The 19,175-nt window shown below is 34.1% G+C and overlaps 1 protein-coding gene and 1 long non-coding RNA gene across 3 annotated transcripts; both read left to right on the forward strand.

The window, feature by feature from the left end:
• Positions 1-10,511: 10,511 nt before the first annotated feature.
• LOC109807361 (nuclear transport factor 2-like) lies at positions 10,512-11,498 on the forward strand (the record flags this gene model as incomplete). Its single annotated transcript, XM_083060751.1, has 3 exons — positions 10,512-10,737; positions 11,159-11,280; positions 11,368-11,498. Coding segments are annotated over 3 exons (429 nt in total), but the record flags the coding sequence as incomplete, so codon positions are not given.
• A 4,086-nt stretch (positions 11,499-15,584) lies between these two features.
• On the forward strand, positions 15,585-18,829 carry LOC109807487 (uncharacterized). 2 transcript variants are annotated; one of them, XR_014428277.1, is made up of 5 exons: positions 15,585-15,949; positions 16,082-16,255; positions 17,271-17,349; positions 17,974-18,074; positions 18,165-18,829. It is a non-coding gene; the product is annotated as an uncharacterized LOC109807487 (long non-coding RNA). The 2 variants fall into 2 exon arrangements; XR_002240459.3 differs by having other exon boundaries at positions 15,590-16,255.
• Positions 18,830-19,175: the final 346 nt, after the last annotated feature.

Below are 19,175 nucleotides of genomic sequence, written 5' to 3' on the forward strand. Positions count from 1 at the left end.
ATCATAGCTCTATAAGTAACTTGGAAATTACAAACATTACACATCCATGTACATCATGTCATGAATTTAAAGAAGAAATTAACAACTTAAGGAGTACTCTTTCAAAATTTACCATTGGTAGAAATAATTTAGATGTACTGTTAGGAAAACAAAGATGTGATTTTGACAAAGTAGGATTAGGATACAACCCACAAAAACAACAAAAGAATTACAAGAATTTCTTTACAAGTTCTCAAGTTTTTACCTCTCCTTTTATAACATGTTTTTATTGTGGTAAGAAAGGTCATAGTATATCAACATGTTATGTTAGAAAGAACATTAACAATCTTAAGAATATGATTTGGATTCCAAAAGATTCTTTAGTTAAAACTAACATTAAGGACCCAAAGAAAACTTGGGTACCAAAATCAATCCATTCTTTGTCTTGAAGGATTACAAAGACGAAACTTGGTACATTGATAGTGGATGTTCCAAGCATATGATAGGAGATAATTTAAAATTCATTGACATTACTCCTAAGAAAAGTGGACATGTAACCTATGGAGACAACAACAAAGAAAAATACTTGACATTGAAAAATAGGTACAAATTTCTCAACCTCCATAGAAAATGTCTTGTGGATGTTCTTAAACATAGTTTATCAAGTGAGTCAATTATGTGATAAAGGTTTTTCTGTATCTTTTGATTCACAAAAATGTCTTATTGAACAAAAATTATGAACATGATAAAATAATAGGATTTAGAGTAAACAATGAATACAAGATTAAATTTGAGAAAAATAAACTTGGTGATGCATGACAATAGAGGAATCAATTCTTGTTATATTTGATGAAACTAACCTTGATTGTCCAAGAAAAGATATTATTGATGATATTATACAAATCTTTGGAGACACTCATATTAATGAGCAAACTCATAAGGACAAAGAAGATGAAGGAAGGGAGGATTCTATAATTCAAGAGAATCAAACAAACATGATTCCTCAAAGAGAGTAGAGAATCTCAAGAAATCATCCTCTTGAAAATATCATTGGTCATATATCAAAAGAGGTAACTACTAGATACTCTCTCAAAGAAGCATGCAATAATTTGGTTTTTGTTTCTAAAATAGATGTTAAAAATCATTGATGAAGCCTTAAATGATGAACATTGGATAAATACTATGCAAGAAGAGTTAAATCAATTTGAGAGAAATCAAGTATGGAAACTAGTCCCTAGACCATATAATAATCCAATTATTGGAACCAAATGGGTATTTAGAAATAAATTAAATGAATATGGTATAATTATAAGAAACAAAGATAGACTAGTTGCTAAAGGATATATTCAAGAAGAAGTATATGTTGAACAACCTTCTAGATTTGAAAACTCATAATTTCCAAACCATGTCTTTAAGTTGAAAAAGGTTGTATATGTATTAAAACAATCTCCTAGAGCATGGTATGAAAGACTTAGTAAATTTCTTTTGGAAAAAGAATTTACAAGAGGAAAAGTTGATACAACAATAATTTATCAAAAGAAAAATGAATGATATTCTTATAGTGCAAATTTATGTTGATGATTTATTTTTGGAGCTACTAATGATCACTTGTGTAAAGAGTTTTCTAATGATATGCAAAGTGAATTTGAAATGTCCATGATGGGCGAGTTAATTTTTTTCCTTGGACTACAAATAAGGCAAACCAAAATTTTTGTCTTGTTCTTTACCTTTGGATTATTTTGTTATTATATATTTTTTGATGTTTCCAAAGGGGGAGAGAAAGAATAAAAATCATAAAAGGAAAAATACAACATTTATCTTAATCCTCTACTTGACTTTTTGATGTTGCCAAAGGGGGAGAGATAAGAACGCAAAGGAAAAGAAAATGTTTATTTTCTCTCTAACATTACTTTGGGCTAAGTTTGACTAAAATATTTTGACAAAAGTATTCTTAATGCCCAACTTGACACGTATGTTTTAAAATATAAACATTGATCTCTACAATCTTTTTCAAAACATAAGTACAACTCCTTTTATAAAATAAAAATGAACTTCAATCAATGCTTTACTAAGGGGGAGTTTAAGGGGGAGTGATCAAAATATATTGTTTTATTTTCTTTCCCTTTACAGTGAATTTTCATCATCAAAAAAAGGGAGAATGTGAAAGATAATATGCACAAATGTTTTGATGATACCAAAGTGATTATAAAGCATTGAAGAAGAATCAAGGTTGAGCTAAAGCAAGTTGATGCAAGAACAAGATCTCAAGTGGTACATAGATAAGTCTTGTCAACTTAGCTAAGTATGTAAAAGAATCGTTTAGAATTGCAATCATGCTTGGCCTTGAGAATAAGTTTTCAAAAACTTCAAATTAATCTCTCTAAAATTAAGCAAGTTTTAAATCTTTTGAAAGTAAGTAAAAATGTTTTCAAAAGACTTAACAAAAGCTTTGAAGAATAGTTCAAATCATTTCTTAAAAGAGATTTATGAAAGAAATTATTGATATGAAGTTTTCTACATAAAATTTTGTGTAACAATGTAACAACATGTTCTGGTAATCGATTACCATCCCATGTAATCGATTACCAGAAGAAGAAAACTTCTAAAGTTCAATGTTCAAAGTTCATAATTCAAATTGAGTTCTGGTAATCGATTACCATACCCTTGCAATCGATTACCAGAAGATAAAACTTCAAAATTTGAATTTAAATTATACAACGTTTCAATCATTTTGAACTTTAATCGTTGTAATCGATTACCAAGTCTTGTAATCGATTACCAGAGCCTATTTTCTGAAAAATTATAGAAAGTTACAACTCTTCATGAACAGAAATAACCTAAGAAACAATTGTCTATAAATACTATAATTTTTTAGAGAAAAGTGACGAACTCTATTGTGAAAATCATTTACAAAATCTACTTGGCCTAAGTCATTTGCAAAATTTCTAAAGAGTTCTTTAAGATCATAAAAGTGTAATATCCACTCTTCAAGAGAGTCATTCTATAAAACTCAATAGATCATTGGATCTGTAAAAGAGAAAGGTTTTTTCTCCTTGTTGGTGTTTGAATCTCAACACAAGGAAAGGGAGTTCCGAGGTGTTGGAGGATTCAATTCTTGGAAGGTTTACAAGAGTAGTGGAAATCTCAAGTGAGAGACTTGAGGATTGGATGTAGGCAGGATTGACCGAACCAGTATAAAATCAAGTTTGCAATTCTTCTTTTCCTACACTTTTAATTTCTCGTTATTAATTCTAATTGTGTAGTTTGCATCATCGCTCATTCTATACATATAAATTTATCTAAGGAATTAAATTTGATAAGAAAGTAATTGGAAAAGTTTTTATTAGAGGAAATTTAGAAAACTTAATTCACCCCCCCTCTTAAGTTAATTGAGGCTAAGTGACTAACACCTTGTATAAGACTATGTGAGTATGATGAGACAATGTGAAAAGTGAATATGAGACATGATACATGAGACATGATGATATGTGACTGAGACATGATATATGAGTAACTATGACAAGTGAAATGATGAGTCAATGAAGTGTGAGTGTGTGAAATGCATAATGTGCATCTATGTGATGGGTACGACGTGGAGTACATTGTTAGGGAAGGCCCTCCTTGTGTAACAGCTTGGGGGAGTCCTAGGGGATAGTGCAGTCTGGATGTCTCAATTCCATCTATTTGTGAGCACGAGACGTAAGTTGCGCTACTTCGCTATCCCGATCAAACCCTAGCAGTACATCCTTCTAGTTGAGAGTGTATGGGTAGCTCCCTACATGTACTCCTAGACTACCTTAGTGTGTTGTTTAAGCAGCACACTAGTGATATGTGATATGTGACTGGCGCCACATGCATGCATTTGTGAGTTGAGTCCATGACATTATTGCATAATAAGTGACTGTGTATGTGCTACTAATGTATGTATGACTTGAGTTGTGCTTGATTAATGCATGCTTTCACTACTACAAAAACACTGTTTAACATCGTCATATTTACATCGGTTCTAGTAGAACCGATGTAAATCATAAACGCGGTGGCAAACTTGTAAATAAATAGAAAATACAAACATATTTACATCGGTTAGGAGGAGAAATGATGTAAATATGAGAAATTCTACATCGGGTTTATGATTGACCGATGTAGAAATGAAATCCGGGAGTTGTTCTACATCGGTTTTGCTTAGGACCGATGTAGAAATGAGACCCTAATATTCTCGCGCCCACCCTGCGAAGGCACACTACCCTTTCAACGCCGTCCGCCTCTAACCACACCCAAACCCTTCCCACGTCGTTAGCCTCCAACCACACCCAAACCCTTCCGCTCGCAACCATGCTACTCCCTCACTGCCTCTGCTCTTCCGATATTCATCTTCGCCTCCAATAGATCCGCCTCGAAGATGACAAAAACGTCACCATAGCCGTGGCCCAGGGCGTCGTTCCCGTGCTCGTGCGCCTACTCGATTCCCCCTCCGAAATGAAGGAAAAAACCGTTGCCGCCATTTCCAGAGTCTTCACCGTCGAAACTGCCAAAAACGTTCTCCTCGCGGAAGGCCTCCTCCTCCTCAACCACCTCCTCCGCATCCTCGACTCCGGAAGCACCTTCGCTTCAGGCGCTCAGCTTAACCAAGGACAACGCCAGAGCCATCGGTTCCCGCGACGGAATCTCCTTGCTCCTCGAGATTTGCCAGGCTGGCAGGCCTCCGCCGCCGTCGTGCTAAAGAACCTCGCCGCCTTTTCTGAAATCAGAGACAATTTTCACTGAGGAGAACGCGGTGGTGGTTTTTGTAAAATGTTGGCTGATAGCTGACCAGGTTAGAGTTCTCTCATGCAGCAAATTCATTCAATCGTCTCTTTACTGAATTTCACTACAATTGAGATCAAGACAATCAATTCTCTTGAATCTTGGGATGGAGGTGTGTTTGTGATGGTCTCAGGTTTTGTGAAGATAAAGGATATTAGTGGGAGGCGGAAGTTTGTTCAAACCTGCTTTCTCGCTCCCCAAGAGAAGGGTTACTTCGTACTCAATGATATGTTCCATTTCATTGATGATGGAGTAACTTACCCAAATATGGTACCCGTGGCATCAGAAACGATCGACGCACAACCACATGTATCTGCTTCTCTTGCAGAACCACCAGGTAAATTAACTACCGAATTGTGTTTTCTAGTGATTTGTTTTTGTTGGTTAATCGGGAACTTAAGAATCAAGATGATCAAAAGAATAGCAAAATGCAATAAGACACGAGAGAGAGAGAAAAACTGTACTGCACTAGGCTTAACACTTAGCCTTTTTTTATTTATACTGTTACAAGGGTATGTATATACTGTTTTCATATGAGACAAATGAATCCCACGTGTCTAACATGCACTATACATCTCAGTAACAAAGTCATTGTCTGTCTCCCTGTACATTATCTGATGTATTCCAGATTCACAATTTACATTCTCCACCTTGAATCTGAATATCGGAAATCAAACCTTCACGATCTTCTGAAGCTTCTCTCTTCTCTTTCAGCAGATCAACCTTCCAGCCCCTTCAAACGAAGCCCACCAAGTCTAAGCATCTTTCAAACTTGCATCTTGGTAGAGATTTGGTTAACATATCAGCAGGATTATCCTCAGATGCAATCTTCACAATCCTCACTGTCCCAGTTTCAACCACTTCTCTAATAAAGTGATGTTTCACGTCAATATGTTTGGTCCTTTCATGGTACATCTGATGATTGGCCAAGTGAATAGCGCTCTGACTATCACAATGAATCTGAACACACTCCTGTTCAATTCCCAATTCATTCAGCATGCCTTTCAACCATAAACCTTCCTTCACTCCTTCTGCCAACGCAATATACTCAGCTTCTGTAGTAGACAAAGCTACCACAGATTGAAGATTCGCCTTCCAACTTACTGCAGTTCCAAATAGAGTAAACACATATCCTGATAAGGATTTCCGCGTATCCACACACCCTGCATAATCAGCATCTACGAATCCTTCAATCGCAGCTCCACCTTGATGTCTCTTCCGATACAACAAACCTGATTCTAGAGTTCCATTCACATATCTCAGCATCCACTTCAGCGTCTCCCAATGTGCTTGTCCTGGGTTCCCCATGAACCTACTAACAACACTCACAGCATGAGCCAAGTCGGGTCTCGTGCAGACCATTCCATACATGATGCTTCCAACCCCACTAGCATAAGGAACTACATCCATCCTCCTCCTTTCATCTTCTGAAACAGGAGCTTGACTCCTTGAGAGCTTCGTGTGATGTCCCAAAGGTGTGCCCACAGATTTAGATTTGTGCATTCTAAATCTTTCCACAACCTTCTTCATATAGACCTGCTGAGTCAAACGTAGAACACCCTTCGTCTGATTTCTTATTATATCTACACCAAGTATGCGTCTGGCCACCCCAAGATTCTTCATCTCAAATTCTGAGCTTAACTTCATTTTGAGCTCGTTGATTATCTGTTTGTTCCGACTAGCCACCAGGATATCATCTACATACAAGAGTAGGTACAAACAGTCCTGCTCTTCACTCAAAATATAGACACAACTATCATAACTACACCTCCTGAACTTCATCCTCATCAGAAAATCATCAAACCTTTTATACCATTGTCTTGGACTCTGCTTCAAACCATACAACGATTTTTGAAGTAGACACACCCTTTGATCTACAGCAAACCCCTCTGGCTGCTCCATGTAGATGGTTTCATCTAGATCTCCGTGTAGAAAGGCTGTCTTAACATCTAATTGCTCCAGGTGCAAGTCAAACTGGTTTACAATTGACATCAAAATCCTGACAGAACAATGCTTTACAACTGGTGAGAATATCTCATGATAATCCACACCTTCAACCTGCGTATAGCCTTTAGCCACAAGCCTCACCTTGAACCTCACTTTCTCAACCCCGGGAATCTCGTCTTTCTTCTTAAAAACCCACTTGCATCCGACTACCTTTTGATCTTTAGGTAAGTCTACAAGTCTCCATGTGTTATTTTTTCTCAGCGACTCAAGTTCTTCCTCCATGGCACATTGCCATTGCTGTTTCTCACTACTCTCTTGTGCCTCCCTGAAGTTCCTCGGTTCATCTGAACCTTCTATTTCTTTAGCTACATTTAGAGCATAACAAATAAGGTCAGCCTGTCCAAACCTTCTAATTGGTTTTGGAACCCTCCTCTCTCTATCACGAACTAGCTGATAGTCGCTGACAACACGTTTTGATCCCCTTGAGTCTGAAGCTGCTTGCTCAGCTTCGCCTGATGTATCGTCTAATGCATCATATGAATCAATTGGATGATCCTCCCTAAGTCTGCTCGTAGATGCCTCCACCTCAATGTGAGTTTTCTCTCTCCCATTTTCAATGTTTCCATCAAGCATTCCCATCCTTGTTTCATCAAACGTTACATCCCTACTGATAATAAGCTTTGAAGGTTTAGGTTCTAACCTCCATAGCCTATATCCCTTGACTCCTTCAGCGTATCCAAGGAAGATACACTTTTCAGCACGTGCTCCTAGCTTATCTTTCTTGACATGTGCATATGCCAATGACCCAAACACTCTCAGATTAGAGTAGTCCGCTGGTCTTCCACTCCAAACTTCCATCGGTGTCTTGTACCCTAGAGCAGACGAAGGACACCTGTTAATCAAATACACAGCAGTATTTGCAGCTTCTCCCCAAAAAACCTTAGACATCCCTGCTCCCAAAAGCATGCACCTGACTCTCTCCAATATGGTCCTGTTCAACCTTTCAGCAAGTCCATTTTGTTGAGGGGTCCCTGCCACAGTCTTATGCCTCTTAATTCCTTGGCTCCTGCAAAAATTGTTAAATTCATCTGAAACAAATTCCAACCCATTGTCTGTTCTCAATACCTTTAGCTTGACCTCCTGCTGATTTTCTGTTTGAGTATACCATTCTTTGAACTTCTGAAACGTTTCAGCTTTGTTCCTCAAAATGTAAATCCATACTCTCCTCGAAAAATCATCGATAATGCTCAAAAAATAAGATCCACCTCCATGCGTCTGAGTTCTTGACAGACCCCATAAATCTGCATGTGCATATTCAAATGGTCTGCTGGAAGTGTGTTTACCTGTCCCAAACTGCACTCTATGAGACTTACCCAAAACACATTGATCACAAAAATCCAGCTTCTGAAGCTTATCACCCATCAACAGTTGTTGCTTCTCCAACTCTACCAAGCCTTTCTCGCTAACATGGCCTAAACGCAAGTGCCACAATTTAGCCTTGTCTAATATCGTCTGACTTGCTACAGACGCATGTGCAATGACAGTAGACCCTTCCAAAATGTACAGTCCATTACTTCTGCTTCCCTTAGCAACTACAGACGCTCCTATGGACACCTTCAATATTCCACCCTCCACCTTGGTGGAATAACCCATAACATCAAACATGCTAATGGACATAAGGTTCCTTTTTAGCTCTGGAACATACCTCACATTCTGCAGCAACATTTCTTGATTATCAAACATCTTTAGTCTGACCGCTCCAATGCCCTGGACCCTGCAAGCTTTATTGTTCCCAAGAAGTACAGTCCCATACTCCTTCAGTTCTAAGGTCTCAAAATAATCTTTCACAGGGCACATGTGATACGTACACCCTGAATCCATGACCCAACTCTTCAATGAGTCATCAAACGAAGCCACCAAAACCCCCGCAGATTCATACTCCTCTGAAGCCTCTGCAACATCCGCAATTTCCTGAATCCGAGACTCCTTGGCACCTTTCTCAGGACAATGCTTCATGATATGACCAACCTTCTGACACTTATAACATTGGATCTGCTTCTTCCCTACAGACTTTGCCTTCTTCTTTTTACCCTCTGTCTTCTTTCCCTTACCCTTCATTGCTGCCAAACTAGACGATACCTCTGCACCCTTCGAATCTTGAAGTTTTTGTAACTCCTTGGTTCGAACAGAGGTCACAACCTCCTCTAGAGTAATCACCTGATCTTTCCCATATAGCAACGCATCCCTAAAATGCTCAAAGGTCTTTGGTAAAGAATTTAGGAGAATAACGGCCTTGTCCTCATCTTCAAGCTTCACACCAATATTTTCGAGATCATCAATGATCTTATTGAAATCTGCCAACTGTTCTTCAATCGTTCTTGATTCCACCATCTTGAACGAGTAAAGTTGTTGCTTCAAACAAAGTCTGTGAGCCAAAGACTTTGTCATATACAAAGACTCCAATTTCTCCCACATACCAGCAGCGGTTCTCTCCTTTGCAACTTCTCTTAGTGCCTTATCACCAAGACACAATACAATTGCACTCCTTGCCCTATCAATCATACTCTTCTTCTCTGTCGGCGTCAGAGATGATGACATGTTTGTCTCCCCCTTCAACGCTTCCTCGCACCCTTGCTGAATCAAGATTGCCTCCATCTTGATCTTCCACAACCCAAAGTCGTTGGCTCCGGTGAACTTCTCAATATCAAACTTTGTTGCCATTCTTGATTATCTTTCTTTTCCACTTCCCCACAGACGGCGCCACTTGTTGGTTAATCGGGAACTTAAGAATCAAGATGATCAAAAGAATAGCAAAATGCAATAAGACACGAGAGAGAGAGAAAAACTGTACTGCACTAGGCTTAACACTTAGCCTTTTTTTATTTATACTGTTACAAGGGTATGTATATACTGTTTTCATATGAGACAAATGAATCCCACGTGTTAATCATGCATCCACGTGTCTAACATGCACTATACATCTCAGTAACAAAGTCATTGTCTGTCTCCCTGTACATTATCTGATGTATTCCAGATTCACAATTTACAGTTTTCTTACTAGTTTAACTGCAAATATTTGAATTCAAGTCTTGTACTATTTTTGATTCTGACATTTTTTTATGATTCTGTAATGTAGTCTTGTACTATAATCTAGTTTGGAGATTCATTAGATGCACAAATTATGAATTCCTATTTCATGATTTGTGCATCTAATTGCCTCCTATTTTATAAAATATTCTTAGTAGGGCATAGCTGCATAGTATAATCATATAATGGGATTCCTGGCGAGGATTTTTTTACTGTAGTCTCATAGCCCTTCGTATTCACTCCAATGTAAAAATTAAATACCATGTATGTAAAGCATCAATTAAATAGTATGTGTGTATTGCATCAGTTTTTATAGAAAAAATTGTTTCCGAGTCCTGAGTCTCTGATTTTGCAGCTTCAGACTATGGTTTGGAGGAAGAAGCTAAAAAATATGTCAACTCAGTTCACATAGATGATGATCCAGTGGACAAGTATAGTCTTCCTGAGCACTAGCAGCAGCTAAAAGAAGATCTTGAAACTGAAATTGTTGTGGAGGAAACACCTGCACAGGAGGCATCTCCACCAATTCATAACGTTGCACACACTGTCCAAGAACCCCCTGTTGCTTTTGTGGAAGAGTCTTTGGAGGAGCTTCCTAAGAAAAGTTTTAATTTATTGTTCTTTATTCTATGTCTGACTTCAACCTAAAAAAAAAAAAAAGAAAAGTTGTTTGTGCATTCGATGTTTTGTCTTAATTTAATCACATTACAATTAACTTGCAGTTACGAGTTGCCAAAGGGCAGCCAGTGTTGTCAGCTGCTCCACAACATGTTCCACAACAAGCTTTTAAAAGTGCTCCACCTCCTTCAAAGTTGAACCATGTAACACAGCCTGCTGTTCAGCAGTCAAGTTCTGCATCTATTTATGTTCCTGAGCCAGTGGCTGAGGGAGTTGAGGAAGGCTATGGACTAGAAGAAGAAGGTTTAGTTTATGTTCCTGATATTACAATCCTTTTGCTGGCATATTTGATGTCTGCATATTTTTTTTAATATTTTGCCATTTATGCTATATAATGATTTGGGATAATTTTTTTACTCGATCATTCTTGGTGACGTATTGATTGTTTCATTTTTACCTATTATGCGTGAAAGTTGTCTATTATTTTAGTTATTCTATCGTCAGAAAGTGGACAGAGGCATAAACCTTACGATCCAAAATATTTAGAAATGAAAATTTTAGCATTCTTTATGGTAAAATAGTTGCTTTTATTCTAGCATTTTGGAAACTGCATTTTTTGCAAGTGTTGAGTGATAAGCATCATTTAAGATTTGAGCTTAATCTTGTCTTTCAGAATTTTTGGAAATTAAAAACATTAAGTTGATTTCTGATCTTATTGATCCAGGTGAAGTAACATCTGTCTATGTGAGAAACCTGCCTGCTAATGTTACTGAGGCTGAGATTGACCAGGAATTTCAGAATTTTGGTAGAATCAAGCCGGATGGAATATTCATTAGGGTCCGAAAGGTAGCTCCTCTTATTGCATTAAACTGAATGCTCATATTTCCATCCATGAAAATAGCAAAAAGCTAATGTAGAAGTTTATGCGTGCAGGAAATTGGTGTTTGCTATGCCTTTGTGGAATTCGAAGACATTATTGGTGTTCAAAATGCGCTTGAGGTTTGCATTTTTTAGAAAAGAAATTATATTGTTTTTTCTTTTTAGACCTAATATTTATTTGATTATCTAATTATTTGGTAACTTATTAAACAGATAAACACATTTTAGATCTCTGAATCTTATTGTTGTTGATCTGCTTTATGTGACTCTACTAGCTGTTACAGAAAAATCTATAATATCAAACTTTGTATTGCTTAAAGAAAGTGCTTCTGTTTGGTCCTATATTTCATTTGATTTATTGTCATCATGTGATGGTTTCATATGGCTATAAAGTTAATTAGATTAGTTTTGTTTAGTATTTCTAGATTTCGTGGTTCAATTCCATGGTTTATTTATTATGTTTAAGAAAAACCCTGATGTAGTGTGATTAGTAATGTGTAGTACAAATGATGTTGTCAAGTGCTAACATTTAATGCATTTTAAGTTTTTTTTTTGCCAAAATAAATAATAGGTAAATCGTTGCATTCTTGATTTTAGATATGTTGGATTATATGTGTTTGGTTTTTTGTCTATAAGAAAGCATGTTTGTGGAATAACACATGGCTTTTCTATGGGTTCATATGATGAGCATGTATCAGCCATTTTTTTCTGTTGCTTTTGAAATATTTTTTCTGGATTCAATCTTCTGGGTTCTAAAATAAGCATGATTTTTTTAAATGCAATTTACATCAGTTCTCAAGAAAATTGATGTAAAAATGTATACATTTTCTACGTCGCTCTATTCTACATCGGTTTTAAAATCGATGTAAATGACTTTAGAGAACCGATGTAGAATATGCATCTTGTAATAGTGTTTGTGTTGTGCTTTGTTATGATTTGTGTGTGTTGGCTGATCGTTAACATAAGAATGTTGGTGATGAAGCTTAGGATTCAGTTGAACGTGCTCTAATAGGATATGTGACATCGAGACATAGTTAAGACTAGTTTAGGATATTATTTTCATTGAATTGTTTTGAAAACCTCAATTTCTTTCCTTTGTAATTGTTGCATTGGAGATATTGTTTATGAGTTTATGAATGTGAATCCTCTATATAAGATATTTGAGATTTTGGTTTTATTTATGAAAGATTTTAATTATTCCTATTTATTGTGTAATTATGAATGTGGGGTAGAGGGTGTCACACTAAAGGAAACTCAACTATCCTCTTTAAAGGTCAACTTTTCAAAAAGGTTTTTTTTTTAACAAATTAGGCTCTTAAAGCACTACATCATAATATCTACACAATGAGATATGCAACTTTAAAAACCTCTCCTCTAGTCCTAGGTTGATCATCACAACTCAACAAAACCATGTCTAAAGCATTCTCAATATTCATCACCTCAACAATGCAACAACATCATGCATAGGGATGGCAATGGGGCCCCATAGGGGCGGGTAATAGTAAACCCACCCCCGCCCCACCGAATGAAAATTGGTCCCATATCCGAGCGGGTATCCATGAATTTCTTAAATACCCATGGATATCTATGAATATTTATAAATCTTTTAAGAAATTAAAAAAATTATATTATAAATAATTTTAAGTTTATATTTAATGTCATTAAAATATTAAAAATAAAAATTTATTGTTAATTTTGAACTTGTATTTAACATTAATTTTGTTGAAATAATAATAAAAATAAAAGATAATTAATAACTTAAAATACATCAATCTCACAAGTAAGTTAAAGTTTCATCACAAAGCTACAATAATTCAATCTCATAATTTCAAACGAAAGTAAATAACTTAAAATACATAAATCTTATTGGTCCAATCAAAGCTAGAAAATTAATCAAATTACATCCAACATAATTCTATAACATGCTTAACACATGTTGGTAACTTCATCAACCTCACTTTTATAAGAAAATAAGATGAGAGAGTATAGTTTTAGGATTATGTGGTACAAGGATGATTAGAATATTTAAGAAATATTATTAAACGGGTACCTGCGGGTTTGGATATCATCACACCTGCCCCCGCCCCGTTTATAAACGGCTAAAAAATTATCCGTTCCCATTATCTGCGGGTACCTAATTAGCTAGCCTACCCATTTATTATCCGTAGCGGGTTTTACCCACAGATACTGCAGGTACGGGTATTTTTGTCATCCCTAATCATGCATAAAACATATTTTCCCCATCTCTACAATACAACATCATGTATATAGTGTATTCAACACAACTTCACAACCACACGACCTACAACTTAACTCAACTTTCAACTAACAACTTACAACATAATTATCAACATACAACGCATCAACTTTCAACATACATATTTCACTATATCTTACAACATCATCCATACAACTTATTTAGCCATAAAACAACTCAAACAAGTGTTGAACATTCAACTCATTCATCAAGTTAGCAACCAACTAATTAGAAAGAAATATTTTTTTTTACCAATTTTCCATGCTGAGCATTACGCTTCCAAAGAGTTATATACAAAATTTTCATTTTCTCACATTGAGCGTGAAACTCACGCTTAGCCTCAAACTTCTAAAGGACATTCAATCCTCACACTAAGTGTGAAAATCCATGCTTAGCCTCAGTCTTTTAGAGGCATATCCTAGTTCTCAAGCTAAGCGTAAAAACCCAAGCTTAGCCTCACAATTCTAGAAACTTCTACATATATGAAGAACAACCCAACAACTATACACACCACCAAATTTCAAAAATTATCTCTACTTATGCAATAATCTATGCATGCAACCTCAAAATCTTCCAATTATAATACACTACAATAAAAAGTTAAAATAGCCATCGAAATTAGCGATCAAACTTTTTTTTTTGTGGCTAACAGCGATGGAATTTGCCATCGAATTTGTTTTGGTTACTATTTTAATTTAGCAATAGAGTTTGCGATCGATAATGCTCGGTGGCAACTTTTCGGTAGCTAAATCGATTGCTATCCAATTTTTTCTCACTTTAAATTTTGTTTATCCTTTAGTGATCGATTTAGTGACCAAGATGTAGACCGATTATGATTCGGTCGTTAAAGTAGCGATCGAGTATAAATTTAGTTGCAAAACTCAATAAAATGTAATTTTTTTAAAAAAAAATTATTGACAATGCTTGTAGTCACCGAATTTGATTTGGTCGCTAAATGATAAATTTATAAAATAAAAAAAAACAAGGTATTTTTTTTAGAGAATAAGAGTATAAAATAAATATAGAACTTATTTTTAAAATAATAAAAAACAATTTTATAAGAACAAGAACTCATGCTCCTTATAGTAAAATTATTTATTTTTTAAACAATAAATAATATAAATTATATAATATTAAAATAGATAATAAATCATGTTTTATTAAAAAAATGAGAAAAATAATACTATAAAAGAAATTTAAGCAATAATTTTTTTTATTGAATCATTTAAAATTATGGAGCAATTTGAATAATAATTTATCCAACAAATTTATTATTTTTTCTCTTGATATCATAGGTGATTTTTTTTTCTTTTCATTACTATATAATTCCTTCTTGATTTTATAATCATTTTTTTTTGTTTCAAATATACAATTTATTGTCTTTCACAATCTAGTTAAGGTAATTAAGCTTGTTTTCATGAATCTTATTTTTTTTAATTATTATGTTAAAAAATAGATTTAATCATCTAGTTTTATTATTGGTCTAATGGTGTTTGCTCCTATTGATGGACACAGAAAATTGAAGTTACGGGAAATATATATATATATATATATATATATATATATATATATAATAAAAACAACAAAAATTTTATTTTTATATAAATAATTTTAAAAAAATTAATTATTAATAATTTTTTAAAAATATTAAAATTTAATTAAAAAAGAGATGAAATATAGTAGATTAAAGAATTAGATAATTAAAAAAATTATTTATACGCATAAAGATTGAAGAAGAGAAATAATTTAAATAATTAATCATTCTTACAAAGATAAGACTAGAACTCAATACATTTAAGTTTGAAAACTAGATACTAAATACAACACCAATTGATTTATCAAACATTGATAATTTTTAAATATTTTTATTGAATAAAATATAAAGACATGAAGTGCCTCGACTCTATTCGTATATATAAAGATAATTTTATGTTTTTGTGTACACATTATGTTGACAATTTTAACCTTTTAAATAAATAATAAAGAAATTCAAAATTTAGTATTTATTTTTATATTTAATTTACTAAAATATTTAATTATGTATAATAAACAATTAGCTTGTAAAACATAAATGATAAAATACTAGCTAAATTTAAGAACCAAAATAAGAATGAAAAGTATATTATATGATAATTTATATTTATTTATATGAACATACATATATGTTAAAGATTGAGATAACCCATTGGAAAAAAATCTTAAAGTGAAACTCCTAAAACCCACCAAATTATGTTTTCGAGCCTATATCCGCGCCCTCTTCGAGCCCATGATGGAAACAATTGGAAAATCGTAAACCCTAACCATCTTTAACTCTTCGTGCGTTTCCCTGCTTGTCCGTGCATCTCTTCTCTGCGTGTTCACTGTGCGTCTCTTCTTTGTGTGTGTTCCCGAATCTTTGTGCATTTTCCAGCTTGTTTGTGCGTCTCTTCTCTGCGTGTTCACTATGCGCCTCTTCTCTGTGTGTTCACTGTGCGTCTCTTCTCTGTGTGTGTTTCGTTGTGCATCTCCCAGGTCACCATGTTTATTGTCTACCTTATTATGGCGTTGTGGTCGAACATTCATTCTTATTCTTACTGAAAGTCGTACGTACCTAAAGCCAAGTGATGCTCTTCTCACAATCTCGTAAGGTTCCTTTGGTTGGCTTCCTTGTCCAATCCTAGCTCTTTGGTTCGAGTTGTCTCTCAGGTTTGTTTCACTCACTGATTTTTGAAATGTGTTGTTTTCTAATTTAGGGCTTTTTGATGATTTAGGTTGTTTTCTAACGTGTTAATAAATCAAATTATTAACCTTTATAACTTGTATGCTTAAGTGGGTTTTCTATCTGGTGTACTTAAGAATGAAATGGAATGAGATGAAATTGAAACCAAATAATTTTGGGTTGCTTTTCCCTTTCTCTTTACCTTTTAATTTAGAAAAAGGTTGAAGCTAGAGTAGATGTTGTTAGTCCTAGTGAAATGGTGCATGGCTAGGTATAAGGAATACATGTAACTCTTCTTGTTGAAGGTTTTCAACATGTTTCTATAATGTCATATACAAAAATTGTAGTTTTTTTTATACTTTTCATTTCTTTCTAGTCCAACTTACAAGCAATCTTATCATCCATAATACCATAGTTATGAGCATCTTCTTACTGCCATGAGCCATCTCACTATTCTTTCGAATTGATACTTGTTAATGATTTTATCTATTGATAAAAAATTCTGTAAGAATATAAGTTATACTTAACAAAATGGATTGGTTAATGTTGTTAGATTCATCCACCTTCTTTTTGTGTCTAGTATATAATTTGGTCCTAAACAATTCCATTTATCTATTGCCAATAGGTATGCAAGTTCTTTTTATGGTCCATTTAGAGAGGCATTGGACTAAACTCAAATCTCCAATTAGGTGATAGGAAAACATATGTCATCTTGAAATTGAACTTACTATCATATTTGTAACCAATTTTTCATTACTAATTTTTGCTTTGCTTATAAATATATATATATGCTTGGCTGGAAAAAAATAGTTATTAGATGGACCCATTTAATTACAAGAGAGGCTTTGCCTGAGATGTAGGAAAATGAATATAAGGGAGGTGATATTATCTTTGGTGGTTCAGTTTTTTATGTGTGTGTATGATCTTTGATTATAAATTTATGCTCATTTTACATTTATACTATTTTTTTCCCAAAATTGCAAAAAAAAAATGAATTTGCAGGTTGAAAGCTGGTCTACATTATTTGGATATCCTACAGTTACTCAAGGATAGTTCTTTATTGCCAATTCCATCATACCAGGTTCTTTTCCTTGCCCATTCTAGCACTAGGCAAAAGTTTTTTGATAAAAAGTTGATCAACAATTCAATAAGTTTTAACTAGTAAATTCTACAACTAAGCTTTCTAAGTGATAGAAGTCCATGTATGTGTATAGTACATAGATATCACACTTCTAATTTAATAGTAGGCTTAGGAAAAATTTATGGTTGCTTGAATAGATTTTAATCTTAGGCTGGTGTGGTATTACATGGCATCAAATTCTAACCCAGATTTTTTTTAAATGATTAAAAAAATTGATTTTTTAACAATCATTATATCCATGCCCTTTAATTCTTTGGGTTTGGGAATATGAACTCCGTGTTCTATTAATTATATCATTGTTATGCTTTTTTTTCTTCTTTTTTTTTCTTTTTTTATGAAACTTTATGTGCTAGACTATTTTACCAATTGTAATGTTATTGTAATTTCAACAAGAAGAATTCAATATAAGCTAGACCATTTATGATTTATTTACTTTTATTGCATATTCTTGTAAAGAGAAATATTTTCGATATTCTTATAGATCTACTATACATGATCTATAAAATTTTAATAAGAAGATCACTTTAAAAGATGATTTGTAAAACTTTATATTAAAATATGTAGTCTAAGGAATTTCAACAACCACCAACTACATGGGAGGTAGTGAAGAGAACAAAAAAATTGAAGATCGGAGCATGGGTTAATGACAAGACCCTAACCTTGTAGTAAGTTTTACTTTTCAACTTTCTAAATGTATTTTGAAGTTTATCATTATGTATTAATTGTAAAAGATGATATTTTGATTTATTTTGTAGGAAAGATATCATAAGCGTCGAGAGGAGGTCCTATAATGTGTCGTCGGGGAAGGAACATCCACACAAAAGTCCCCTTCTACCTCCGTCAATGACAATGAAATATATTTAGGTGTTATAGGAGGTGAGAATGACAAAGGGAATGTGTATGGACTTGGTACATTGAGCAAAAAGTTTAGTCGCTCAACATGTGCTCAATCTACTTTAACCTAAGCTCCAATAGTAGAGAAAATAGAAGAAATCCATGAGACAATTGAAAAATTGAATGTCGAGCTTATGGAAAAGGAAGTGAAGGAGAGGACACTTGAAGAAATAATGGATCAATTAATGCAAAATCACGAGTTGCAAAGTGAAGATGAGACAACAAAGTGAGCATATGCAATGACAAGATGAGAAAATGCAATTAATCTTACGAAACTTTCAAATTAACTCTTTCATGCCAGGGCCTAGTATACCATGCTGAAGATGTCCAGGATGATCATGTTGATGAGACACCGAAAGACTATTAATTGCATGTGTATTTGTCTTTTATGATATCATATACTTATTTTAGTTTTTTTATTAGTTATATGTAATATACTTTACTATGGATGTTTTTTATTGGTTGGTGTTTTGAAGATTATCATACATTGTATATGTTAATCACTTTTATTATGATTAATATTGTTACTACATATGCATTATCAGTTTTTAGTGTTATTAATTTTTTTACGATTATTAAGAAAGTTAAAAATGAAAATTAACATAAAAATAAATAAAATAGGGTTGCTGATGGAATAACACTAAGGTCAAGAAGTCCAAGAGGTGATGTATTGAAGGAAGCAAAAGGAATGGGTTAGTGTTGAAAAACCATAGGAGGAGTGAGGCCACTTTTGGACCTTAGCTCCTAAGTTTTTATTAGCATAGCATTTATTTTTATTCCTATTTTACCCTTATCTTTGATTTCCTATTTTACCCTTGTATCTTGGGATATTTTAGTCTTAGAATTTATTTTACTTTTATTTTCAATTTTAC

Source organism: Cajanus cajan, chromosome 7, assembly GCF_000230855.2.
Source record: "Cajanus cajan strain Asha chromosome 7, NIPB_CcT2T_4, whole genome shotgun sequence".
Taxonomy (NCBI): Eukaryota; Viridiplantae; Streptophyta; class Magnoliopsida; order Fabales; family Fabaceae; genus Cajanus; species Cajanus cajan.